Raw genomic sequence first — 27552 nt, 5'->3', positions numbered from 1 at the left:
AAAAAGCGTTGGGTCATCACAGCCTTAAATCTTTCCCTCTGACTTTGCCTTAGTTTTCATAAAGTACTTAAAGTCCATGTGGTACTAACAGAACATACATACCAGGAACTACTTCTACTGGGCTCCAGTCACTCCAATCCTTCTTGCCATCAAATTGTGTTATATTAATATAACGGCGAATCCTTGCATAATGCGATGTACACTCCAAAGGCATGTCTGATTTCCAGTTCCAAGAATGGATGATGTCTTCATGGGCCAGTTTTGAATTGTAAAATTCCTACAAAGTTTTTCCCCAAAAAAACAAAAAGATCATGAATGGTTGTTAGCAAAGACATATAATCTTACAGCTGTTAACCAAACGGGAAAGTGAGTGAGGTTAATAATAAACTCACAATGGATGGTCACAGTGTTTCATTTAATTTTCAACTGCCTTATGAATTCACTTGGGTAAGAGTCTAAGACGCTAAACAGCCCACCAGCCAGAAATACCAGAGGGCACACATTTGAGGGAGAGTAGGCAGCTTGCTGTGCATTTCAAAAGGTATATATTGTATCCCAATATTCAGGGGCTACTCCATGTCCCAACTTTTTCAGCATGAATTTCTTGTAAATTTTAGCCTGAGAATACATATTTTATCTTTTTTCCTTTCCTAAAAAACAAATGTAATGGAATTACAAATAAGGTTAGAAAAACTGGGGATGTCGTTTCCTAAACTCTGGTTAAATTTAGAAGGTACTGTGACCTCAAGATACCTACTGATTAATTCAGCTGACCTACTACAACACTGGAGACATAATCTGCACATTTATTTTTCAAGATGAAAAGAACTTACTCGTGTGACATCTTCCATTGTTTCCTTACGGAGTATCTCAATCTCCCAAGAAGCGTCCACTCCATATGGGAAGGCTGATCCATTATCACTCCACTTCAGAGTTAACATGGAAGTTGAAAAGTCAGGTGTTAAACTAAGAATGCGTGGAGCGAGTGGAACAAATGCTTGAAAGAGAGGGCAGGAAAAAAAAAACAAACATATTGAAATTATTAGTCAGCAACACCAGCCCTACAGGTGTTTAACAGACACATTTCTGCTCTGAACTGGCTAGTAGCCATACAAACATATAACTCAACCTCTGTGATTAGAACAAGATGTGCTTCGTCATTACTTGAGCAGAAAAGTGCTGAGGACAGCACAGGTGCCAATGAGTCACCAGGTAGCAGCTTCTTGCAGACATGTAATTCAGTGATCATGAATTGACCCTTCCTAATGTGTAGCAAGGCAGGCAGACAACTTTCACTCCATGCCACAGAGTGTACTACAGAATTGAAGTGTACATAAGAATACAAGAAAGAAGGATGTAAAATCCACCAAAAAAAGAAAAAGGTTTTAGAGACAAGCAGAAAAGAGGTGACTCAACAAAAGTGGGAACAGAGAGATAGGAGAGCAGAAGCACAGCACGGAAGAAGCTCACAGGAGGCTCTGGAGAGGATCATGAGGAATATGATTTTAAGATACAAGAAATAGGGAAGACATGACATCGTGATAGAGACATGACAAGGAGATTAAACAGAAGCATATCTTCTACAAAAGGACAGTGGTGAAGCAAGAGGCTGAGAGGCAAGGGTTACAGCAGTTCAGATGGTATTGGCCCTGGTGTAGGATAAATCTGGTTTTTAAAATGCAACTTGGGTACTGGCCAAGACTGAGAGCTTGCAACATGTTCAGAATGATCAACACACTAGCCAGGATGTCTTGTGAAGCGTGAATGGGTCCTCCTGACTGGAGTCAGACACATGCTGGGGAACCATATTGTGGGAATCCATTCCCCACATATTTTTCAGTTCTGTTTTGTTCACATTTCCTAGCAGCTCTAGCCAGAACCAAAGACTAAATTATGAGTAAGTGCATCAGATTGCCAATGCCTATCTTCAATTCACAGCTGAGGAGCTGGGATGATCAGTGAAGTTGCTGCTGGAAGTGAAGAACCAGAAAATATAAGCTGAAGGAAAAATTAGCTGTCGACTAGTTCAAGTTCTGCTTCTGTAAGAAACGCGTGGAAGCAGGTAGTGCTGTTAAACCTGACTGATAGCAATCAGAGTTGGAAATACACAACATAATGTCAATGGCTAAAACTACTGGAGCAGATTACATGGCAGTGGTTTTGGGTGACTGTCATAATTTCAATACAGCTACAGAGAACCTGGAAGAACATGCACTTGAAACTCTAGGGAGAGAGGCTGTGGGCATACATATTGAATGAGATAAGGGGATCTCCTTTTGAACACTGGACACCAAGTTCAGTGAAATTCCTCAGAGCCAAGCAAGCCACAGTACTATTATCAAGGTAGGAAGCAATTTAGTGTAGGGCTCCACTGCCTCAACCTGCAGATACTTTCTTGCTTTCTTCCACTTTTGGGAGAAAGGAAGTAGGAAAAAGTCTGTTTTATTAAACTATGATACCACATCCAATAGGATGCAGTAAAGGTGTTAAGCATAGATGTCTTTGCTGAGTTTCACATAAATTTAAACAGAATGGACAAATTCAGCATGTATTAAGAAAACATGAGTCTGTCATGAATGATGCTTGATATAACTGATCTTAAAATATTGCCTAGTTGCAGGAATAAACAACTTAGTTCTGTAGTGGTTCAACATTTAAGAAGGGAGAACTGGCACTAGGAATTTTAATCTGCCTTCTCCCACTCAAGTCTAAGCAAATGCACTTTATGCTCCTTGTAGGTAATTTAGAATGTAAACTAGTAACTATTCCACAAATCCTTTCTACTATGCAGCAAAGAAAACAAGAACACGGAGCGATTGGAAGGATCTAACAACATTGGGCTTTGTTTCCTCCTCACATTCTGTCCTTGAATTCTCTGTGATGAGGGGGTTCAGGATTTTTTTTCCTCTGAGGAGAAATAACAACACACTATGTATGGCCAGATTCATGTGGATTCATTAACATTCTATATACAGGAACACTGGCAAACAAAAATGCAGGCATCTACACTTAACAGCATTTCAGATATGTTAGGTCTGAAACCCGACACTTACAGATGTTTTTCTTGTGAATTTCAAAGCGTCTAGTAGCAAAGGCTGTTCCAGAAATGCTGTATGTGGTTATTTTCATCGTGGTGGAGCTCTCTGGGACTGGAATCTCAACTTTTTTCTCCTTAGTTTTAAAACACTTTGGAATGACGTCACTGAAAAGACAGAGAGGTTTAAGCAGGTATTTCAGCTGATAGGAAGTTAAGGCAAGCTAAGTCATATCTCTAGGATACTAACAAAACACAGATTCTCTGAAATGTAACAAACAGAACTCCATATCAAATACGTCTTTGTGAAGAGTTGCAGGACTTGGTTGGCAGCAGATTAATAGGCAGTCCTCTTCCCTCAAGCCACTTTAATCAAAGTGGTAGACCATGCACTAGTTGTATAATGTGGCCATCCAGTTAAGAGAACACTTCAAAGTGAAAAAATGACTTTTTAACCACGAGATACTTTTCTAAAACCCATAGTTGCTACAAATCAGTATTTCAAAACAATTAAAATAAAAAACAAAAAAACTCTACAGTTTTTTTCCTTACATTTCCTGACTCCATCTCTCTCAATTTCTTTCCAGAGAGATGACATGTGGATGCAAACAGTATGTTCACCCACCTGAAAACAAAATCAGCTAGCAGGGGAAGAACAGAGTGCAGGGGAGAGAACTACTAAGATTCCAGATGGAAATGCAGTCTGCACACAGTATGCAGCGCTCAGCACAATGTGATCTGGCCTTTGTCTAAAGGTCATAGATACATACATAAAACAACAATGCACGGGTCAAGTCCCTTTGCTCATAATCATTGATATGCAACAAGAAAGGAAAAAATGTTTGAAAAAATCCAAATCTTCCTCTTGAGGCAATGATAGGAGGAAGGAAAATGATGAGAACAATGCCAGACTTCCTGCTGAGAGATTACTACTCATTTATGAACTGGAACAGGACCCTGGAACTCCTATCTGCTGGAGTCAAGAGCTTGGGTTGAACTCTTCTGATTCACACAAAAGACTCTGAACTAGTGAAAGCCAGTTGAGACCTGAGTGCTCATAAAGGCTATTCCTATTATGTACTGAAATATCATTAGAGGATGTTTGAGCAAATGAAAAACAAAATTTTTTTCCCTCTGGGAGGTCTGCATGAAGCTCAGCCATCATTTTCTGCTTTGGGACCCAACCTTGATCTGCTTTGCTAAGGAAAAACAGAAGCAGCTACAAGGTTGTTGTTGTTCAGAGCGCAGTACCTTGTGAACTCTGCACTCCTAATCTCTGGCCAAAATATCACATATATGCAATTTTTGTATAGAAATAATAGCTGGCAATGCAGGAATAATAACTAAACAAAGAAATCAAGCATGTAGGTGGAAGAAGTGCAGCCAAGCCCTGAGACCCCAAGGAAAAGTTTGGGCTGCCTGCAGAAGTAACAGGAAAAAAAGAGCGCAAATGTCTGGACTGGGAGAAGAATCAAGATACAAAAATGATTTGAACTCAGTCCTAGCACATGATAAGTATTTGGCAAGTCAGCAGCATGGGGAATTGCACATGCATTTTCATGAGTGAAAAACATACTGAAGATTTTATTTTCTTCATGTTTTTTTGAAATTTTTCACTTGCATTCACTTCAGAAAGGCTACTGGATATGTGGACTCATTTTCATACACTCTGATAAAACACTCTTCAAACAGCTTAAAATTTAAATAGGTTATAAGATAGCCACTAAGAGATTTTTAATGTTTTTTCCACATGTAAATCTTGACATTTATGTATTCTACCTCGTTGGCGCATAATATCGGGATCTGCTTCTTCCAACTATCATTTCCTTTTGGACTAAACCTGGTATGAAGACGTCCCTTATGAAAACTGAGTAAGGGCTAGGCAGACACACAGAGAACTCTGAGTAAAAGAGAGCATCTTCCAGCTCTTTGAAGAGATCAAGGAGGAGATTTTGGCAGAAGAACTGTTAGCGTCAAAGAAAACAACTTCATCAGAAACCCTGCCATTGCCTGAGTGCCTGTGGAGAGCACCAATGGAGGACAACCGGTAGGCAGATTCTTAGGAGAAAAAAAAAGCATTATGGATTTCACAGGCAGAGACTGAGGTATAACTACACTTTAATCACAGTTCAGCAGTTTGCAGTCAAGTAGGTAACGGAGGACTTACTCTGTAGTGTAACAAAACTCAGTTTGTCCGTGTCTTCTTTTAGATGAGATATCCCAAGTACAGACCATTTTACGTAAATTGTGCGTGACACATTTTAAATTCTGGGGGTCCCCTTGAGAACCTGAAATTGTATAAGAACTACAGTCACAAAAATTTTGTAAATGACAAATTTTTGTCATTTACAAAAAAAATGGTAGGTCATAAATGGCCAGCTGTAAAACAACTACTATGGCTCATACCTGTAGGCATTATGTTTACATATTTACTGTACATATTTCTGGACAGTATTTTAAAACCACTGCATGATTTTTGAGTGCGCCTGATTATAGGCAACCACGGACTGAAGGATTTCTGGAGGTACGCAAAATCTGGGTTTATATTTGCGCACTAGACAAGCAGTTGTCTCCACAAAACCCATTCCTAGCCTGGCCTAATAAGCAGGCTTTGGGCCAATGGCAAAACCACAAGCAGTGACGATAAACTTAATGTGTTTTTGTTTTCCTCCATTGTCCCACATGGAGGACAATTAATGATAGATGGGCAATTAATGATAATGTGTGAACTGTCACAGACAGCTGACATATACAGCAGAATGGCCTCAAAGCAGACATTTATATCAACTACACATGCAGGCCACCACAGCTGCATTATGGAGAATTTAAAACCCAGCTTTATGCTGATTAACAAGACATCAACGGCTGCTGGAATAGAGAGACCAGGTCTGGTGGTGTTTCCATCTCGAGGGTGGTGTGGGATCACACTGGTGGCAATTCCTGAACATTCATAATGTAGGAAGGCACCATAATTAAGTGGTGTCAGTAGAAACAGAAAAAAGGTAACTAGCGAATTACATAACAACATACTCACCTATGTCTCGACTATGCACTAAGCTTGTTAAACATGAAATAGCTAGCGCTAAAAGACAGCGGAGGTTTGGATTCGTCCACATTCTTCTTCTGTTTCCCAAATGGCAGCTTCAAGTAGGAATAAACATCATCTTCTAAGAAGCTGGTCAGTTCTAAAATTGCAAAAAGAAAAAAGAACAAAAAAACCTCTCTGAAATTCTAGAGCTGCCACCACACAAACGCTACTGTGTGTTCCATCTATTTCTCTTTTTCAGTGATGCTACCAGGTGTGTTACCACTGTTCTTTTCTCTGATTGGCAAGCAAACCTTTTTCACCGTCCCGACCACTCCCCAATGCACACTTTTTCAGAAAGGCATTTCAAAGATAATTTTAGGATTCACACATATGGGAAACACAAGTGTACACAAAGCTCCTTCAGGACTATCTCATGCCAGAATAGATGTGGCAGCGCATTCTTCTAGAACAGGTTTCTTCCAGTGTAGATTGTATATCACAGTTACAGGAAGTCCTGAGTACCACAACTGCAAATGTCCTCTGCTTTGGGCAAGGGTCTAAGAGAGCAGAGTAGTTCATCTGATTACCTGGTTTCCTTTCCACTGTGATAACTCTTGCCTCTCAAACCTATGAGATGGCAGAACCAAAGCTGATTAACTGAGGATTGCTGGTTCAATATGCTGCTAAATGATAATTTCTAGAGCAAAAAGAAAGGAGGAAGAAAAAAAAAAAAAAAGAAAAAGAAAAAAAAAGATGGCCACATCTGCATCCCTGGATACTTACTGCTGTAAATATTGACCTTAAGGCAAAAATCTAGAATATTATATTTAATGTCTTCTTTGAAGACGAATGGGTTTCATATTTTCCAAAGAGATGTTTATCAGAAGCTGAGGAACACATTTAGTTCCACCTACACTTCAGACAACATCAGTTTTAGTTCTCAAAATGAAAACTGCAGGAAAGCTTTTGCTCAAGCTCAGCCTACTCCTGAAGCATTGTTTCCCAAACCACCTGAAAGCTTTGAAAACATGAGTTTTCCAGAGAAACAGATCAGAAGGAGCTATATCATTTTCATACAGGAATACCGTCAAGACACTCTCTCCTACAGAGCAATTTTTTAACGCTGCAGGCCAGCTCTTTCAAAAGAAATATCAAGTGGAAAACCACCTCTCCCCAGAAGTCTCTTCCAAGGCTAGATGTACCTCATCGTCTGAATAACAGGCTTGGTCTGAAAGCTTCTAATAATTTTAGAAGCCTCCCTTTACTGAAGTCCAGCACTCCCAGGCAGATGTTCCTTCATCTTTCAATACAGACATCTTTATCATTACTATTATTATTTAAGAAAGTCTCCCTCACAGGAGACCTGGGAACGCCACAAAGACTTCTGCACTCCCCATCAATCTGTGTGCATTGTGTTAGAAGTGTAGCAGCATTATTTCAGATAATCCAGAGCTGTTCACAAGTGGCCACTGCTTTCTTTTGGTCTGCAGCATACAGAGGGAATGGCACAGGCAGAGCCGGAGCTAAGATTCTGTGGTAAAGGTCAACGTTATATTTGGAGAGAGGAAACACCCCTAAAACTTATTCTATTTTCATCACATTCTCAAGTGAGTTCCAAACTTTTGTTTTCATACATTCTTCAACTGGAATAACCATGTCATGCAACTTGTTCAGGACCAAATCAAAAGTAGACAAATCCACATTAAGGACTAATTAAGAACCTGCCAGCACATAGAACATAATGCTGTCAGTGCCAGAAGTACCCACTGCATGTTGGCGTCCTTTGAGGGCTTCGTATCGTATTTGTCCACATTACTCATGGAAATCTATGATGTAAGCTCCAGGTTTAAACTCCTTCACAAACCTCTCACTTCATCAGGAATCTGAAGACTGCTCTGATAGAACTGGGAGTTAACACGAACAAAACAACTGGCATCCACTCAATAAGTATATGTAAATTACAACTGACTGTTTGCAAGTACTCACAGTATTTTTTTAAAAAGCCATTTCAGGTTTGCAATAAAGCTCATAATCAAAACTTCAAGTTGACAGCATCCTGATAGCTTGCAAAAACCAGGGAATCAAAAAAACAAAAAAAAAAAAAAAAAAAAAAAGGAAAGCACTGATAGCACCTGAAACAGAGAAAACTTTGCACTGTGAAGTTAATAAAACCCCGAAGAACTCACTTTCTAAACACACAGCTGTATGCAACTGTGCAGAACCTGTTTGGTCATGCCAGGTTTCTGAGGCAGGCAGCAGCTACACGTGCCTGTGTGTGGTTCAAAAAATATGCTTTCCTGCTTTCTTATATGTACTTTGGATGCTGTGTGGATACTTTAACATTTTAACAGTGAATTCCAAGAAATCTGAGTAAAACTGACTCTCCTAAATCAAGCAGTTTTAGTTTCTGTTTCAGAATCAGACAGGCACCAAAGGAAAGTTATGTGCTTCCATGCAAAGCATGACAAGTATCTAGTAAACCACAATCTTTCCTAAGAAGTGTAGTCTCCCTGGCTCTTGTCTTCTCATATACATTTTCTAGCTTGCTGAAAAGCTGCCAAATCAAAGACTCACATCCAGTAATTGAATGCCATTAGTCAGGAGAAAAGATACCCATTAAAAGGCTTGTTTTAATTACAAAGTTACAAAATAATTGAAGTAATTTTGAAATAGAAAGTACCCTTTCTTTGGATGAAAACTGCCTTTCATCTGTTGCAGGCTAATGAGATATGGAAGTTTTACCTTGCTCTGCAGAGTAATGAAAAGCTGTTACTCTCTAAGCAGATACACTGCTATGGCACAGGACAACATAAGATTAAGAGATACAAATTCAGGACAAGAGGTCCCAGTGTTGTTAGGAGAAGTCAAAACCCTATGCTAGAGTGCAACAGGAGCAACTGCTGCTAAGCATCTTCCAGTTTCAGGTCTGCATCCTCTTAAAACGAAAAGAAGGGGGTAAATCTGGTCTCTCCACCGGAAAGAGCAACTGCAGCTAAATCTTTTGTAATAGTGAATATTAAAATCCATCAGTGACAGGACATCCCATAACAGTCCCATCAGCCCGGGAAATCTATTCACATCACTCCACTGTTGGTGTTCCCCAACTGCTGCACAACTACCTCTTGTTCCAAGGACATTATTCTGCTTTCAAGGACACTATTCTGTTGTTCTTTCAGAAAATAAAGCACAGTTTATCATCTGACATACAGCAACCTTGTATGTACAAGATGACTAGAATCAGGTCTCCACTAGTTCCACTCTTAAAAACTCTATTTTTTTCACTTTTCCCAGTCCCCATTTCTAGATCTGTGATAATTCCTGGAATGCATCTGTGTGGACCAAAGCTGTTGTACTCTCAGATTCAAAGGTATTTCTGTCCCCTGAAGCCTTGAGCATTACCAAGCACAATGAAAGAACTTTCCTAAGGTAAACCTTTGAGTAGTATGTGTTTACACAGGCCATACTGTATTTGCTTTTCTCTCAGTGTTCAGACCTTGTTGACTCAATTGCAGTTTGTGATCCAGCCCCGGATGCTGCTGCATATAGCTGCCACGTAACTATTTGTCTAGCACTTCAGAATCCATCCCCATCTTCAAGTGGGCTGCAAGCCCCCTGACTCCGCACTGCAGAATTAATCTTAATGAAGTTTCTTGTACAGATCTTTCACTTTCCTGATTTTAAAATAAGGAAAAAGCCTTCCATAATTCCACACTCATGAAGAATAGTGTGCATGTATTTAAAAGACATCTGCATGCAAATTTCTGCCATACCAGCAGCAAAGGTTTTGGTGTATAAATTGCCCATATTTAAGATCAGTTGCTAAAAAAAAGATTTTGAAATAACTTTGCTGAAAGCTACAGTACGTGGAGATGTTCTGACTTCTGCTCAGGGCTCTCTGGTGTGGAACTGGTCCTTGTCCTCGTGGCCAGAAAGAAGTAATTTTAAATCACTTTTTATGCAGGCAAGTTAAAGGAGGACAAACAGATTCAGATTCTTAATCACTGAAGTCAGAGGATGATGGTCCCTATTTAAAACAAAATTAAGGATATGCATGCACACAAACTGGGAAAGCAGCCTCAAGCGAGCCAACAGATTAATGCTAACTGTGGATTTCTAAAGATGTTGTGAGGCATGCAGCATACCTACTGGCGGATCAGACAGATTACAGAGAGGAGATGATACTTCCAGTTCAACAGTATGGGTCTGGGAAAATAATTGTGAACATCTTTCCTTCAAAATCTTGTCAGCTGTAAAGGTTAAGGGTTCTGTCACAAGCTCAGAAAACAAGTGGAGCACGAAATGTCTGACATTGACACGTTGACACATTCCCAGCCTCACCAGCCTTAACTGCACAAAGGGGAAAACACAAGATATCTGCCATCTCTCCTGCCAACTGTGTTTCTTACTGTGCATTTCTGGGTTTAACTGCTTCTGCCTAGTATTTTAAAATATGGTTGATCAATTGTTTGAATCTTTTTAATATAAAAAGAAGTATTTCTTAGTCAGCTGTAACAGCTTAGTTCCTGAAGTATAAGACTTCTTCAAAGTTCTATTAAGTAATTACAAAGGAAAAAAAAAAGTATTTCTGTGTCTTCTGGTCTCAGAATGTATTTCATCGTCAAGTGCTTAGAAACAGCTCTGAACACAAACAAACAACACCAACTGAAAAAAAAAAAAATCAAAAAGCCTTTTTGGCTTGTCTCCTGCTGGCAATCTGATATGCCAGTCGCAACGCTGCAGATCTGGTTTAATAATTGATGAACTGAGGATCAGTGGTCACACCTTTCATACCTCTTTTTGTGATCCACATGCAGGTACATAAAAGGAAAAGTTAAGAAGTGAACTTACCCAGAAGGCTCACAGAAATTATAAGTGGAGAGTACTAGATGAGATCATACATAATAAACGTAATCAACGTAATAGATCTGTACATCAATAAATTATCTCTAGTTATATTTTGTTGGGTTTCTTTCCATCATCAAAGTTATCATCAAAATAATTTAGCAAAAAAACAGAACAATAAATGCTCTCAAGGAAAATGATTGCATAGAATAGCACCAAAAAAACTGTAGAGACTGATGTCAGGCTGTATTTCCAGAGGCACTGAATACCCATCATCTCAAATGTATCCAGGCAGAAGTGAAGGTGCCAAGATCAAAACTTTACTGCTAGCGGAAAAACTATTCTGCTTCGCAGGTGGAGAGCATTTATTTTACTTGGCTTTGAATTTTTTTTCCAGACAAATATATTAATTTAATCTCCAAAGTGAGAGACAATGCTCCTATATCTGTATGCACAGATCAAGTTACACATCCACATCCTACTATCGCCAACAGAATACTTTGAAAAAATTCCCCTATCTAAAATCCATGCCAGAAGTACACATTTCTGGGAAATAAAGCAAACTGCCAGTGCAGCTGACAGTAAAGACAATGAAGACAAAAACAGAGGACGAAGTGGCTTTCCTTAAAACAGCTTTGCTGACCCTAGAGTCTACAGTCTTTGACTTCTAGAGATAGCTGAGTAATATAAAAAGGAGAAGTAGAATTAATAAGATTTATTTGAGAGGTTTGGGCTATTTTTCAACAGAGTACATTCTTCCATCTCCTTAAAAAAATTCCCAGACTTGAGACAAAAATCTCTCTTTAACAATCTGAATGCAGGCTTTCCCTTTCTGTTTTATAACATGGCAGCATTCCCTGTTATAAAAGATTTGCAGGACATGAATCACTAAAATTGTTTATAAATGAAGGCTGAAGACCATCTGGGAATCTGGCTTTCCCCAGTTCTGAGGAATTAACTTAAGAATTCACTAGCTTTCTTTTGGAAAGCTGATGAAATAATTCAAATTGCCTATCTGCACCAGCGTAACCTCCTAATCTGCAGCAGAGGAAAAATAAGTTAGCAGCATTAAGGTATTACACAACTAATGTGCAAGAAGGCACAGGGCCATATAACTTGTCCTTTCAGACATATTTTGTTGTGTTTTGTTTCTGCGAAGCACGAGTGAAAAACTCCCTCCCCACCACTTCCTCTGGCTGCCGAACAGCAGCAGCTTCACAAAGGTGCCGGGAAGCCACTGCAGGATGCTCCTGCTCTGCAAGGTGGAGGAGGATGTCGAAACACAACTCACCAGCTCAGCTCAATGACCAACGCTTCCACAAACTGATTTTGAAAACTGCTGGTCACCAGCGCCATCTAAAAAGCCAGAGATTTTACAAAGATTGCTGAATGCAGCCCTTTCACCTGGCTCAGAGTCTCAAGGACAACACAGCAGCTGCACTCACTTCTCACTGTTACCAGTTCCTCCTTGCTTCCAATCTGCCAGTTCTCCTGAACACTATGGAAATACAGCCAAGGAAACTACACATTGAGAGCTGATGGATACTTCAAAGAAGAAAATCAGTATGAGAAAGCATCTGCACCTGGCAAGGAGACAAGAGAAAACTCTCAGAAAAGGATTTCCTGATGTGAGGAAGGTGATGCAGGTATTCTGTGTAAGGACATAGATGAGAAAGGGTTGAAGGCATTTGATTAAGAAATGAACAAGTACCACAATCCAAAGCTGATTTCAGGAAAGCATTTAGTGCTTCCTTGACATCACAACACAGATACTTGACTACAAAACCTGATACCCAGAAGATCTGCTGTTAAAAAAAAAATGAAAACACACAGGTGAAACAGATGTCAAATGGTTTGATCACAGCAATGGATACAATCCTGAAAAAGGATTGGGATTCTTTGTTAAGGAAAAAAAGCTCATACACAAGAACACACTACATGGCTTATAGGTAGCATTGGAATGTCCCAACATTCCTGCTGGAACAACCAGGCTGGAGAGAGGAAAGGGCAATGATACAGCAGTCAAGCAGAGCAGTATACTGAAAGATCAGAATAAAGCAGAGATGCTGTAGGAATCTATGGTTTATTCTTACCACAACTTAAACAGAACACACTAGATGGTATTTGGGGGATTTTTAAGCTAAGTTTGTATCCTGTACAAACTTAATTCTCATTGAATTGTTCCTGCTTTCCATTAATTTATAGGCTAACTCAGGAACTTCTAGTCCTCCAGAGTTATCTGCCACGCCTTGCTCAGCACACATGAAGACAGTCACCACCCCACATGCTGCATGTGATGCTCCCGACACGGGACCTTCAGAAGAACAAAGACTTCCAAATGAAAATCAGGTGTCTAAATCCTGAGTTTGGAAGTCTGTTTGTATCAATTACTACCAAGCATGTGGTTAACTACACGAACATCCATCACTACTAGGAATACAGCACTGCTCTCCAGATGGTGACAAAAGAAAACAAATTCTTCTCAGGAACACAGTGAACCCTAATAATACCAAAAATAGATTAAATACTTTCAGTATATCTGCAAGCCTGTGCATGATTTATTGCTTTTACACGCTAGGAAAATGTTATCGTGGATTGAAGCTTACACGCTAAGCCTTACTAGACATCAGAGAAAGCATGCTAGAAAGGCCTGGATTGCAGTAGGGTGAAGGCTGACTTCATGCTGCAGCCATTTCCTCAGCAGGGTCTCTACATCTAGCTGCAGAATTCCGTATAGCTTTTAAGTAGTATTTTGAGACCTCACCTCCCCATTCTGAGCAAACTGAACCTGGGAAGCATGTTCAAAGTTTATGGCAGGGGTAAGAGAACAGCCAAAGCATTATCAGATATGCCTGACTTCCTTAGGAAGTTAGCTCAAATTAACAAGCACAGATTCTTCTTCCACAGTGGTGCAGATGGAAAACACCTAATCATTTGAACAAAGAACAAAGTGGAGGGGTGAAGGTTAAGGAACACTGTTAGCCAATGAGAAACTTAGCTTCTAGCTATTATGCTGTGCAGTAGAAGGAAACAGCTACGAGTCACTTACACACTAGTATTTTAACCCATTCAAAAATTGTCTTGATACTACAACTGGCAAATTAATAACGCAATAACATGAAGGACTCTACTTTGGTATTTGCGTAAATCTGATACAGCTACACACATTTCCTGATATGCTTGAATTTAGTGACCTCACGGTCACACTTCCTTGAATTCTTGCACTTCACAACACAGCTTGGAACAAGTACACTGGCCAAAAAAAAGTCAAATTAGTTTGCATATGTATAGAACACTCTGTGTATTAACATTGTATGTTACATTCATATTAACACGAATGCCTATGTCTATCCACTACATCTCTGCAATATTTAATACTGGGACAATGCATATGAGCAAATATATTCACATTTTTCAACAAATTCATTTGAAAAACTACTCAAACAGAATTACATAAGCAAGATTTTCTTCTTCTCTGAGACTTGCTGCATTTTAGTGATACATAACTGAAACAAAACACTAATCCACTATTCCAAAGGAAATTTAATTTTTCAGGGCAACATGTTTACTTCTCAGAACAGCACAACTTCAGAGGAAAACTCTGCTCACATTGTCAGCTGTGCTTTATTCAATGTGAGGTTCAAGGGCAGGGCCATTGTCACTCACATTTTATGAAAGGGGCTTAGGCAAGTCATGTTGTCCCTGAAGTTGAAAGAGGCTGAAGAAATTCAGCTCATACACCATTATGAACAGATAAGTCTTAAAGAAGCTGACTATATTAATGGAAGATTTCATTTTCCTTAATCTGGCAGTGTTCAAAAAGTTATTTTGAACTGTATGACCTTTAATCTTCTTTCCATCACCGGAAAAGCCTATTTAGTTTTATAAGAGAACACTGATAATTACTGAAGCAATTCCAAAAGTGTTTTTTCTAAAAACAGCCGGCAATGACCCGAGGGTTGGAATCCTTCCTTGTTTACAGTGAAACCTGTGGTATTCAAATTATTTTTAAGGTACAATGAACTGAATCCAAAGAAATCTGTTCTCATGTGTATGAACAATATACAAATAGATCAAATGCTGAACTGTGGCTTTCGCATTAAATAATATATTGAGAATAACAAGCAACAGTTATGCAATATCCTTTCAGCATGAATATACGGAATGAGAGTCACTTACGAGAAAGAAATTGATTTTTTAGTAGTCAAGTGAATGAGCGATTCCTGAAACTACAGATCTATATTTTCTGATAAATTCCCTTTCTATTAATTTTTCTCATGTCTTTAAAACTCTCATACTTCCACAGTGAAGAGCATGCCATTACAGGTAGGCTCCCTTTCCAATGGGGTGACTAAATGCTTTCCTTTCCTCCCCACTGCACTGTTAACTAAGCTGGCATCCAAGTGCTGCTATTTCCCTTCCCTCCAAAGAAGGAAGACCGACAGTTTATCATGACACTACGAGAACAAGCTTGTCCATGTGTAATTACATTGCAATTGGCATTTATTTTGAAAGTGTAGTTATTTCACATATTCCTTTAGTTGTTTCTTATTCCCCTCCAGGTTCTCATTTATGCATACCACATGCATAGTCTCCTTTTGTGGCAGCAAAGCGTAGGAATTAATCTTAAGTGCACAGAAACACAAATATTGACAGTTGAAAAGCATCAGAGCCAGCCTCCTTCCTAATTAACTTTTGTAGGCCTCAAGAGAGAGCACTGCTCTACAAAAGATAAATATCAACTCCTGCATTTGTGCACACATACACGGTAGCACAGCTATTGGAAATGGAGACTCCCTCTCTCCCACACACAAGCCTGCTCACTCTTTCACAGTACTGGCACTCTTAATTCTGTTGCTGGTCACCGCCATCAGTGGAGCCATGCACGCAGAGGACACACTGGCATATCAAATCCATCTGTCTGAAGCTATGCTGTTCCCCTTAGTCTTCTATATTCCTCTCGCAGAAGTCCCCAGGTGTTTGGCAACGGACTTGCGGTCCACTCATGGCTCAGCTCTTATAGTAGCACAGCTGGCAATCCAGAACACCAAAATAAACCAACTCATTAACATTATCCTTTCCACCCCCTACAAAACTTTCACACCCTGAAAATAGACACACTGCCAGCTATCTAGTTTTAGTACACTGCTCGATGTCACCCTCAGCTCTACAAGCACGTGTTGCTCCCTTAACTGAACTCTCTCTGAAATCACTGTCTGCAAGACTGAAGGAACAAGATTCTGTTGCTTTACATTTAAATTAATTTACGATTTTCCATATCAAATAATTTCGGATAAATATTCAGTTTATATTTAGCAGAACACTGCTAAATAAAATATATACAAAGTCCAGGTTTTGTTTTCCATTTTTGTAGGATGACTTCAAATTTGATTCAAACATTGACTGATAAGTCTCAGTCCACGAGACTGAAAAACATACTAAAAAAACTCCCAAATTTTGTTTTAAATACTCCAAGTGAGAAGCTCACATCTTATCTGTTGACTGAATTCATTTAACTTACAATGTTTCTTGATTTTGCATGACAAACATAAACAGGTCTTCAGCTGCTTCTTGGAGTGTTTCAGAATAGAATGAACTGCGGTAAAGGACTGTGTAAGGGGATCAAATAGTTGATCAGACTCTGCAACATTGAAATACACAACCAAAGACAGAAAACATTAAAATCTCAGCATTTTAAAATAATAGTTACAAGGGTAGGACTCAGATGTATCATTTTTATCTGTGAAGAACAGAGCAGCGCTTTCTGACATTCCTTTTAGTATTTAGCAAAAGCAGTGAATTGAATTCTTGACAATAACCCACCAGCAAGTGCTGAGACAGCAGCGTCTGTAAGGCAAATGATGCTGCACCTAATTTAAAAATGAAAGCAGCTCACAGAAAATTGAGCCTGCTATTAATGGGACACAGTGAGTCAGTTCCACAAGCTTCTCCTGACCTGATACAGGCGTAGAATAAGAAAAATCATAAATTTTCAGTCACAACTGCACCTAATTTCACATCTTCACATCATTTTCACATGACCATCCCTGTAACAACTGTAATCTAGATCTGTCTTCTGTCCTTCAATCCTCCGTTGAAAACAAGATTATTCTAGTGAAGATCTGTTGTTGTTATGGTATCTTCTCCAGGGTGAGCATAAAAACAGGCTACAGAGAGGGAAAATAACCCTGGTTTTACACACACAAATCATTCCAATTTTGCTGTCTTTGTTCAATGGGGTTCTTCCTTCCTGCTATTATTAGTAAATCTCATGGTTTACATTTCTTAGCATTGAGCTGGCAGATGATCTACAGAAGGAGAATTTCTTACTTATTAGATTCCGCCTCCCAGAAATCCTACATACATATATACCGGCATGAAAAAATCCCTTCCTGTGGAATGCTCTTCATCCCATTTTTCATGCATTGTTGCTGATACATTTGACTTTTTTGTTTTGCAACTCAGCAATGAAGCAGCTATTGTTCCTAAACTGCTGAGCAAGTCCAACTGTGGGAACAAGAGACATGCGACTGTTCTCAGTGGTCTTGCTGGTGGCTACAGAGAGAAGTGTCAGGACAAGGGGTGGAGAAGGCAGGAGGCAAGATGAAACCTAACTCTGTAAAGAGGAGTTAATGGGACCATTAATATTTCAGTGAAGTTAGAAGAAACACTTATTCTGCTTCAGTGTATTTTTACTTCTACACTTCTATTCCTTGGGAAAACTTCTGCTCCTTATGCATTTAAACAGATATATATATATACATGACTCACAAAGTCAAGCATGTTCTTAAACCCTTACCTGTCTAAACCAGAGAGCTGCAAAACATCTAACGTAAACTTTACAGTGTGAAACACTGACATATTACTTCTGTTTTTCCTTTTTGGAAAACCTTCTTCTAAAAAACTTGTGCCAATCTCACCAGAACCCAGTTATTGGAAGTTATCAGAACCCACATATCATTTGGAAACACCATCAACTCAAACACCTTTGGAAAGTACTCTACTCTTCCCAAGTCTGTAGTCTATATCCTGCAACTATATTCTGCAACTATATCCTGGGTTGCACTAAAAAAAGAGTCGCCAGCAGGGAGAGGGAGGTGATTGTCCCCTTCTACTCAGCTCTTGGGAGGCCCCATCTGGAGAACTGCGTCCAGGCCTCGGGCCTCCAACACAGGAAGGACATGAAGCTCTTGGAGTGTGTCCAGAGGAGGGCCACTAAGATGATCAGAGGGCTGGAGAACCTCTCTTATATGAAAAGGTTGAGGGAACTGGGCTTGTTTAGCTTGGAAAAGAGAAGATTCCATGCAGACCTCATTGTGGCCTTCCAATACTTGAAGGGAGTGTATAAACAGTAGGAGGAATGACTGTTTACAAGGTTGAATAGTGATAGGACAAAGGGGAATGGTTTTAAACTGAGAAAGGGAAGGTTTAGGTTAGATATTAGGAGGAAGTTTTTCACACAGAGGGCGGTGACACACTGGAACAGGTTGCCCAAGGAGGCTGTGGATGCCCCATCCCTGGAGGCATTCAAGGCCAGGCTGGATGTGGCTCTGGGCAGCCTGGTCTGCTGGTTGGCGACCCTGCACATAGCAGGGGGGTTGAAATCAGATGATCTTTGAGGTCCTTTTCAACCCAGGTCATTCTATGATTTTATGATTCTATCGTACTAAGGGCCTGTAAACTGTATATTGCAAGTATTACATTTGCAAAATGTATTTAAGCAACAATGCATATACCACAGGAGCATAAATATTTCGCTTTAGAATATACATAAAGTCTTCGTGAGCTACAGCAGAAAGGATTGAAAAGAAATAAGCATGCACATATCAGAAATGTACAATATCCTTTTTTCCTTTTTTTTAATTAAGAAAATTAAAACATTCCAACCAGTTTTCATTAGAAATAGTAAAATTTGATGCACTTTACTTCTAAAGAAAAGATGAACAGGAGATGATTATTGCCAATACTTACTAAGCAACTTTTAAAGTAAACAGTTCTTCCTAACTCTAGGCTTAGACTGCAGAACCTCCTTCACAAGTCCCATGACCCAAGCAGCGAAATGCCATGAGATTACTGTGCCTTCTGAAATGAAGGTATTTCAAAGCCAAGGGGTACCATACAAATAAGAGCTGATTTACGTGAGAAAACAAATCTCAGTAACCACATATATATGCTTATTGCTCCTGATTATGACTAATCTGACCTTATGAATAAAGCTATGCATACACTTACACTTGCAGTGCTGGCAGGAGCTCAGATGCAGGAGCCTTTGATGGACTCAGTCCTCACTCTTCAGTGCAGCAGAGCTGAGCGCTGAAGCGGGCAGCCACAGTAGGTACCTGGAGTTAAGAGATTCATATATAATCAGTGGGGAAGAATGCTGCACAAGAGGTTCCATCAGAAAAGATCCTGAATTATATGTATACCTTCTGTGCTTACAAGTGTAGTGAAAAAAGTCAACACTGCTCAGAGCCCATTAATGACCTAATTCTGCAGGCAGCTATTGTAATACTGAGGGCTTGCTCACATTATTGTCTGCAATAATCACAGCCCAAACTCATCTCAAACCAATGATACCTACTGATCAGCCAAAAAGCATACAGCAGGGCAAAAGGACAAAACAAAAGAACACAATATTTTCAAGGACATGTACTTCACACATTAACGCTACCTGCACTGCTGATTAGTTGAAACATGGAGAAGTAATTGGAAAAAATTCAGTTCTCAGAGTACGAGTTTTAGCATCACCCAAATATACGTTAAAAGTCACTGAAAAAAATGTCCTCACAACTTAATCTGTATGGATGAGGCTACTTTATAGAATTCAAGCAAACACTGCAAGAGAACTACTAAACATTCACTGGCAATGGAAATGGTCTACTGCTGGTTTACATGCAGAATGAAAAAGTTACATAGAGCAGATCACGCCTGGGAGATAATCTGCTGCTGCAAAGCCTGAAATAACACAACTACTTAGTTTAACAATGTTACTTGTTTACATTTCTCAATTACATACAAAGAAGAAAGGTTTAAACATGGCAAAGCTAGAAAAAGAAAACTTATGAAAGTATGTAAGTGATGTGAGAACTTGTAATAAACGATTTGGGTAGTTCACATCTGAGTCTGTGCATCAGACGCTGTAGGCATTGGCAAAGCTTTCCAAGGACTGGATGAACTGCTTGAAAGCTCAAGATCAGATGCATTCCTGAAAATAATTCTAAATATGGTTTTAGCACAAATATTTCAAAATTTAAGTTTCAGATTCATATTACACTAATGTGAGACAGATTAACATAAAAATCCCTCAGAACTTGTAACTGTTTTAATACTGGAGGAAGACAATATACAGTGGACAAACTAACAATTTTGAGGTAAGATTTAAAATAAGTCACATGGTAAGTTGCCGGATTTTACATCCACACCAATTCCATCATTTGAAACGTGCAATAAGACTAGACCAAAAATATCTTCTTTTGAAAAATTCCTAGCATTTTGAAGAAGAAACCAGCCAATCACATTCAATTTGGAAGAGAAGGCCATTCTATATTGGGAACTGTGACAATGCTATTCTAGCAGATGAATTATGAGTTACATGCCTGGAGACCTGTGTACTACAGACTTCTCATGGCTATGACCTTTGCTGGAGTAGGGAGCAGGGGAAGGAGGGGAAAAGGAAGAGGAACAGGTTGACTCTAGGGAACAGATATTATTAGCCTCATTGCAAGCAGAAACCCTAACAAAAGTAAAAGAAGCATGCAACAAGTAACAACACACAGCAACTCACACACACAGTACTTTGGTGCTTGTTACAGCTAGCTCAAGACAACACTGAAGTTGTCTCTTTCTCAGAACTCCACCTAGGATTAAGCATTAAACTTCTTAGTCTTAGCTCAACAGTAGCTGTAAAATCATGGAGATCAAATCTCTCTTTTGCTGAAAATGATGAACCTGATTCAAAACATGAAACACTGTGAAAATTAGTTGCAGTTCAAACACATATAACTTATATTCACCCTTGGGCTTCAGAGCTCACAGAAGCCCAATGTGTAAGATTGACCACTGTAATTTTCTCCTGTGGTTCCCTTGATTTAAGCAACATTTTTTCCCTGCAGTACTATTAAAACCAATTATTTGAGAAAGACATTTTGTAGCTCTATCCTTACTGATTTTATAGTTAGGAGAGGCCATTATTAGATCACTTGTTTCAAGAGAGGCAAATCCACGATCAGCCATCCAAACAGGGTTAAGTCCCAGGGCAAGTGGCAGAGATGCCTTGGCACAAGTACTTCTGGGTGACAGCACAAGCCCTGATCTGAGAGGAAGGAGGGCTGCCAGAATAAGAGAAATACTGCCAGACAGCCCTGAAAGCAGCTGCCTGCCCAAGCCAGGCCCACACTCAGCACAGCCATGCCTCCTCTCTTGCTTGTCAAAATCTGCCAGTCCTCTGGGCTCTCCAAGATACACACAATTGTAGAAGCACTCCCAAATGTCCAAGTAACATGAAATGCAACTTTATAGAAACCATGAAAACCAGTTTTTTGTGAGCTGCTCAAAGTGCTCCCATAAAGAGCTTATTACACCATTAAGCAAATTCTATAATAATAATAAAATTACACACGTGTACGAAAGTTTCCCACATACTTTTCAGAGAGCGTTTATTATCTAGAGTACAAACACAGTGCTGTACATAAATTTCATGATTCTGCACTACAAATCAGGCCACTTCACTATGAATTTAAAATGCTTCAGTCAATACTATCAAAGCTATTATCGGTGCACCTGCAGCCCCACAATAATGCTCTAATCAAGTATATTATACCAGTGAAAATTTTTGGCTGGCATGGAAGATGCTGGAGCATAAAAACAATCCAAAATCCACCTTCAGCTACTGAAGACTTCAGGTGGCTGACGCTGGCCAGTATGCTGCACTTTCTGGTTTTGAAGGATGATTCCCCTCAGTTCCTAGGTTTACGAAAGAGAAAAGACTCTGCTCACAGACACACGTGGCCTAAGAGATGGGGAAATCATCCTGCTACTCCCACACCAACCTGGCAACACAGACTGCCCATGCTCTGCTTTTTGGCATGGTAGGAAGTGAGGCAGAGGAGCAGGGAGTTGCCACAGTGCCATCCTTGTTTCCAGGACACATGCTTTTATAACTTGTGCTCCCTGAGTTAAAAGGCATAATTTGGACTCTGCAGCTGACAACTCAGCAGTTCTCTGCCTATGGGATAAGCGAAGGCTGCTTCTGTTGTAGCAACAGTCTTTGTCATCACCCCACTGCCAGCTACAGACAGTGCATGGAAAGCAGCAGAGACATATGCCCTTCAAAACTTTACACCCTGACCAGCATTCATACCAATGGATTAGGAGCTATATTTAGTTGAAGCATTTTCTCCTTGCAGTGAAATCCACTGCTAGGAGTGACTTGAGAGAGCAGTAGAGAAAGGCAGGCAGTAGGGAAGGGGCAAAAGACCCTGCTACGAGCTCCTGACTCTTATAAGGGCAAGGACTTTGCAGTCACACACCTAGACGGCTCCCATCACCCATAAATCCAGAAATTACATACTCATCAGAGGAGGGAGGACAGCAATGACCAGCAATAGTCTGGAGGTTACTACAGAAAGCCTTATCCAGAGCTTCAAACTGGTGGGTATCACTAATTCTACTTAATATCTGTTGGCTCATAATTCAGTAAGCAAAGCAGACAAGGAACAAGGCAATTTTTGTTTGTGGGTGGCTGGTATTTGAGCTGTCCCCTAGCCTACAAAGGTGGGTAAGAAAGTAGCTCTAGCAATCTAGGAATTTATATAGCCCTCACCACTGCCACAGTAATGAGTCTGGAAGAAATCCAGAAGATTCTGGAAGAAATCCCTGGAGACATTTAAGCACATATAAAATCAAATTTTGTGATGCATAGGCCTAGAAGAACACGCTCCAAAATCCCATTTAGCTGCAGCTAAATATTAATGGGAACAAAAAAGAAAAAGTTAATAAAAAAGGAGAGAGAAAAAGGAGAGGAGAGATGATAAATTACATAAGCATTAACACATATATATGCAGATATCTCAAGTTTGATAAGACCAGAAAACCTGCCTAACACTTATATGCTCAAAATTCACAAGGCAATTATTTTTCACCTAAGCCAGCCAATAAAATGTTCACAGAACAGGTCACATACAGCCATCCAGCATGAGGTTCCCAAAAAAAGTAGTCAAGAAAAGAAAGCTCTACTTGCTCGGGTGGCCCAATGAGTACAGAACATGCTGTGGAGCATCTGTGACCAGGAGATTAAGAGACAAGCCAGGATGGAGACTTCCCCAGTCTTTCTGTAAATGGCATTTCTCTTCATGGCTTCAATAACCTCTGACTCAGAGCAGGACTCTGTGTCCTTGTGAGGGAGAATGGAGGACCCAGTGCTCCGAGCCCTGCTCCCAGAGATTACTTGTGTCTTTTATATTAAGCTTCTTATGGAGTGAAGTACATGAAATGGCCTTTGGGCATAATCACTTCTCATGCCATATCTAGAAGAAAGTAGTTCATTTTTCTCATTTTTAGATAGAAATTAGATGCCTAGCAGTCAAAAAGGATTTGTAACTCAATATCAGGAGAAAAGGCACAATAAGACACAAAACTACTGCAGGTAAATCTAGTCAGTTTTGTTAACAGCAGTGAAACTGATTTCTGCACCTGTTTTCCACATCTCAGTGGGCATGTATTGATGTCTAACCCAGAGTAACATATATTGTCTTAAGAAACTTATGTAAGCAAGTATCTTTACATCTCCTTCATCAAGTCTTCCTCGTACTCCTAAATAACACCCCTCCACTTATGTCAACTCTGTATTTCAATATCAGTTTCAACATAAGATCTCAGTATTTGTTACAAACATGTCCTATCTGTATACTGAAAATGGAGCAAAATCAACCCCATAGAGCTTCCTGATTTCCATCTGCACTTTCCCTGAAAGCTGACATTCACAGAATCACAGAATTGCAGAGGTTGGAAGGAACTTCAAGAGTTCATTGACTCCAACCCCCCTGCTAAAGCAGGTACCCTATAAAAAAATCACACAAGGCCAGGTCTTGAATATCTCCATAAAAAAAGACTCCATAACTTCTCTGAGCAGTTTGTTCAGTGCTGCACCACTCTTAGCAATAAAGAAGTTATTCCATATGTTAGTACAGAGCTTCCTATGCTCAAGTTTTAGCCCGTTGCTCCTTATCCCATCACTATGTACCATCAAGAGCCTGGTCTCATCCATTTGCCTCTGACCTCTCTTCTAATATTTATAAACATTAATCAGATCTCCTCTCCATCTTCTTCTCCCCAGGCTGAACAGGCCCAGGTTACCCAGTCTTTCCTCCTAAAGGAGACACTCCAGGCCCTCTATCATCTTTGTGGCCATTCACTGGACTACTTCTAGGAGATCCTTGTCTTTTTAATTCAACAGCTCTAGTAAGCTCATTACAAGATAACCTGACTTTGAAAAATGTGCAAGATTTTTGTTTTCATTTAGCAAATGTATGAACACCCCTTGGCTTACAAAGCAGTATGGTTGAATTTAGCATGCTCTGCTTTCCTCTGAGCACTAATACACAGAATAACTGGAAAAAAGCCTCATTTACCTGGCCACATCATCTACTGAGTCATTTGCAGAAAAACATAATCCATCTGCATCATCCTTATGATGCGCTGCACTCTGCAAGATAGAGTCAGAATCCATAAAAATCTCCATTGTTTAAGACTGCCAGACATATTTTACTTGAGGTACCATTTAATTTTTCAGGTATAATTCTTACCAGCATACATCAACCCTTCTGCTTAAATACATCATCTCTCATGGCACAAAATTCGCTTTCAGGCACCCACCAGATTAAACAATTCATGCTCTAACAGAGCTGCTTCTTATCAACAGTACAGACTCTGCTACAGCATTACACATAAAGATGTATAAATAAAACCATATCTATTATGTTTACTAAAGTTCTTAGAGTAAGCCTGGGCTCCGTATGATGATGAAACGGACCTGACTTCACAACAATAGACGGCAACTTATCTAGCACATGAAAATTAAAGCCCCACGAGCTCAGTGCTGACGTTGCAGGAGCAGCTTTTCTACCTGTGAAAATAAGTTTTTCTGAGAGCATCTCCACCCATATGGCTGCTCCTGCCCGCTCCACAGTGTCTGGCAAGTCCACAGGCATGCCCTCACCTAGAGTTTACATCTCTCCCTTTCCTCAGCACACCTGTAAAGGGATTCTGCAAAACCTAACTCCCCTGATAGTCCTTGCCATCAGACGCTCTAAGTGACAGAAAAGGTATGTTTGGACAGTGCACAATGGAAACTCTTATCACTTAATAACACTAATAAAAGTTGCAATAGGTGAAACAGTGATAAGATGAAAGAATGTGAAGACTGAGTAAACAGAAAGAAAAACCAAACAAATCGGGTCTTCTACTACCTGAAAGCGATACTCTAAAGCAGATCCAAGGCAGTAATAAAGCTCTTGATTTGTGGATGTCTCCATCATCCTCTGGCTTAGATACGCATCCCTGCAGCCTCCTGACGGACGCTAGGCTGTTCTCTGCAGCCTCAGCAGACCTCTCAGCAGAGACCTGCAGACGCCTGCCCAGCTAACAGCTGGCAGCCGCCGCTCAGAGAGCAGCACCCGGCGGCAGCACAGCACTGCTCACTCTGCACTTCTCCCTGCCTTTGCTTCTGCCTTTCCCACATCCTAATCCTTCCTTCATCAAACATTTTTGTTTTAATCTTGAATCAGTGGGGCCCAATCCAGGAGTGCTCACTGTCCTTTATCACCAAAAACAAACGTGCTTATCTTTATCACCACAACCATACAGCATACAATGGCTGAGAAGCTGAGAACAAGACGACTTTTTGCAAATTGACAAGTTTATGCATTTTTCCCCACAGGATGCACAAAGCTGTATTAATAAAACATATGCGCACCAACAGAACAACATGAAACAACACAGTTCCCTTAGAGAGGGAATATGGCACGACATGGACCCTCATCTTCCACACAGATGACAGACCTGCCAAAACTGATTAACGGTCAGGGTCCAAGCTACAAGCTGAAGGTTTAAGAAGAGTTTAAAGAAAAGGAAAAAAGGCAGAAAAGACTTTCAGGTGTGATATCAAAGAAACAAGTCACATTGCCTTGCTTCAGTAACAAGCCAAACTTCACATACAGAAGAAAGCTACCTATTCCCTGCCTGATGTTTTGTTAAATTCCAAAGGAATTTAACACAACATGGCCAACTTGGTTGTGGAAAATGAAAATCTGACTGTTTTTGCAACAGAAATGTTAAGCATGAAATGTGTGGATTAGGGAATCAAAGGGAGAGCTCCTACAAATAAGCACAAAGCTGAGGTCGCCCAGATACAAGGGAATTTCAATACTCATCTGAAGTCCGATTCCCATTTATAGCAAAGTCCCCAGTCACTTACAATTAGGAAACAGAAAGGCCACATCTATCATTAATTCTTACCAGCACAGCACTCAGCACAACATGCCCCGTTCACGCTGAGCTGTAACATGGGAATGACGTTCCTTCCAGAACCGCCTTAGAGGCTTACGGTGATCTTTTTTTAAGCACGTTCTCTAAAGGCACCATAAATTCAATCCCTTAAAATAGAGGCGGTGAGCTGACGCTGCCGTGCCACTGCCGGTGTGCGAGGTGCGTCCGGATGCTTCTGGCCACAGAAAGGGCTCTGCAAGTCCCTCCCAAGGACTCTTTTCTTTTCTTTTTAATTTTTGGAAATATGCTACTTTTAAAATAATAATAATAATAAATAATGATAAATAAAAACGCAAGGAAAAAGAGGCATAAATATTTACCCACTGCTCGGTCCTTGAACCCACCAACTTGCCGGCCAGCAGAATGAGCTGTTGACACAACACAGCCTCTATATAACCGCCGGCTCCGGCCAGCGGCTGCCTTCCCCGCCGCTCTCCCCCGGGGAGCCCGCGCCCGCCGCGCCCCCGGCCCCGCCGCCACCTGTCTCCGGCCCGAGCCCCGGCCAAGGCGGGAGACGCGGCCCTGCGAAGCGCCGCCGGCACAGCGGGAGCTCCGTGCCCCTCCGCGCGGAGGCACCGAGGGAAGGCAGCGCAGCGCGGAGCTCGCCAACCCCGCTGCCTCGCTTCGCCCCGCGCCGGGCCCCTCCGCCTCCATTCGCCCCACCTCGAGGCGGGTGTAGGGACGCGGGGGGCGCTTCCCGGCGCGGCCCCCTCCCAGGTGCGAGCACAGCCCCCACCGCGGAGGCGCCGCCGGCAAAAGCCGCCCGGCTCGGGTCTGGCACTCACCCGCCGCCGCCTCGCCCTGCCCTGCGGCGGCCTCATGCCGCGGGGGTGTGCGCGGTGTCCGCGGCGCGATCCCGGGCGGCCCAGCTCCGGCGGGCAGCAGTGCGCAGCGCCGACAGGAAGGAGGGATGGAGCAGGCAGGGAGAGGGAGGGAGGGAGGGATGGAGGAGAGGGCCTGGCGGGCTGCCTGCGGGAGGAGCCTGCGCCGCGCATCGCCCGGCGGCGCGGCTGCCCAGGCGGGAGGCAGCACCCGCGGGCCTGCCCTGGGGCGCGGCTGTTCGCGCCACCTGGCGCCCCCGGGCTGCGCTTGGGCATCGCTGCCT

The 27552-nt window shown here is 41.1% G+C and overlaps 1 protein-coding gene across 3 annotated transcripts in view; it reads right to left on the bottom strand.

The window, feature by feature from the left end:
• Window positions 1–27288, bottom strand: part of LIFR (LIF receptor subunit alpha) — a 54424-nt gene extending 27136 nt beyond the window's left edge. The window contains exons 1-7 of one of the 3 annotated variants that reach the window (XM_042875147.1): window positions 27233–27288; window positions 19137–19243; window positions 6069–6219; window positions 5202–5322; window positions 3054–3202; window positions 834–997; window positions 103–277 (exon numbers count right to left, since the gene is read on the bottom strand). In XM_042875147.1, coding sequence (XP_042731081.1) covers window positions 103–277; window positions 834–997; window positions 3054–3202; window positions 5202–5322; window positions 6069–6150 — 691 coding nt within the window. In that variant the 5' untranslated portion in view covers window positions 6151–6219; window positions 19137–19243; window positions 27233–27288. Of the gene's footprint in view, window positions 1–102; window positions 278–833; window positions 998–3053; window positions 3203–5201; window positions 5323–6068; window positions 6220–19136; window positions 19244–26417; window positions 26683–26767; window positions 26856–27232 lie in introns of those variants that run through there. The other 2 variants (XM_042875149.1, XM_042875148.1) reach the window with 2 other exon arrangements.
• Between the last annotated feature and the right edge of the window lie 264 nt (window positions 27289–27552).

This window comes from Lagopus leucura, unplaced genomic scaffold (assembly GCF_019238085.1).
Source record: "Lagopus leucura isolate 7727_CA_CO unplaced genomic scaffold, USGS_WTPT01 Super-Scaffold_100014, whole genome shotgun sequence".
NCBI classification, from domain to species: domain Eukaryota; kingdom Metazoa; phylum Chordata; class Aves; order Galliformes; family Phasianidae; genus Lagopus; species Lagopus leucura.
This window is presented reverse-complemented; position numbering and strand designations above follow the sequence as displayed.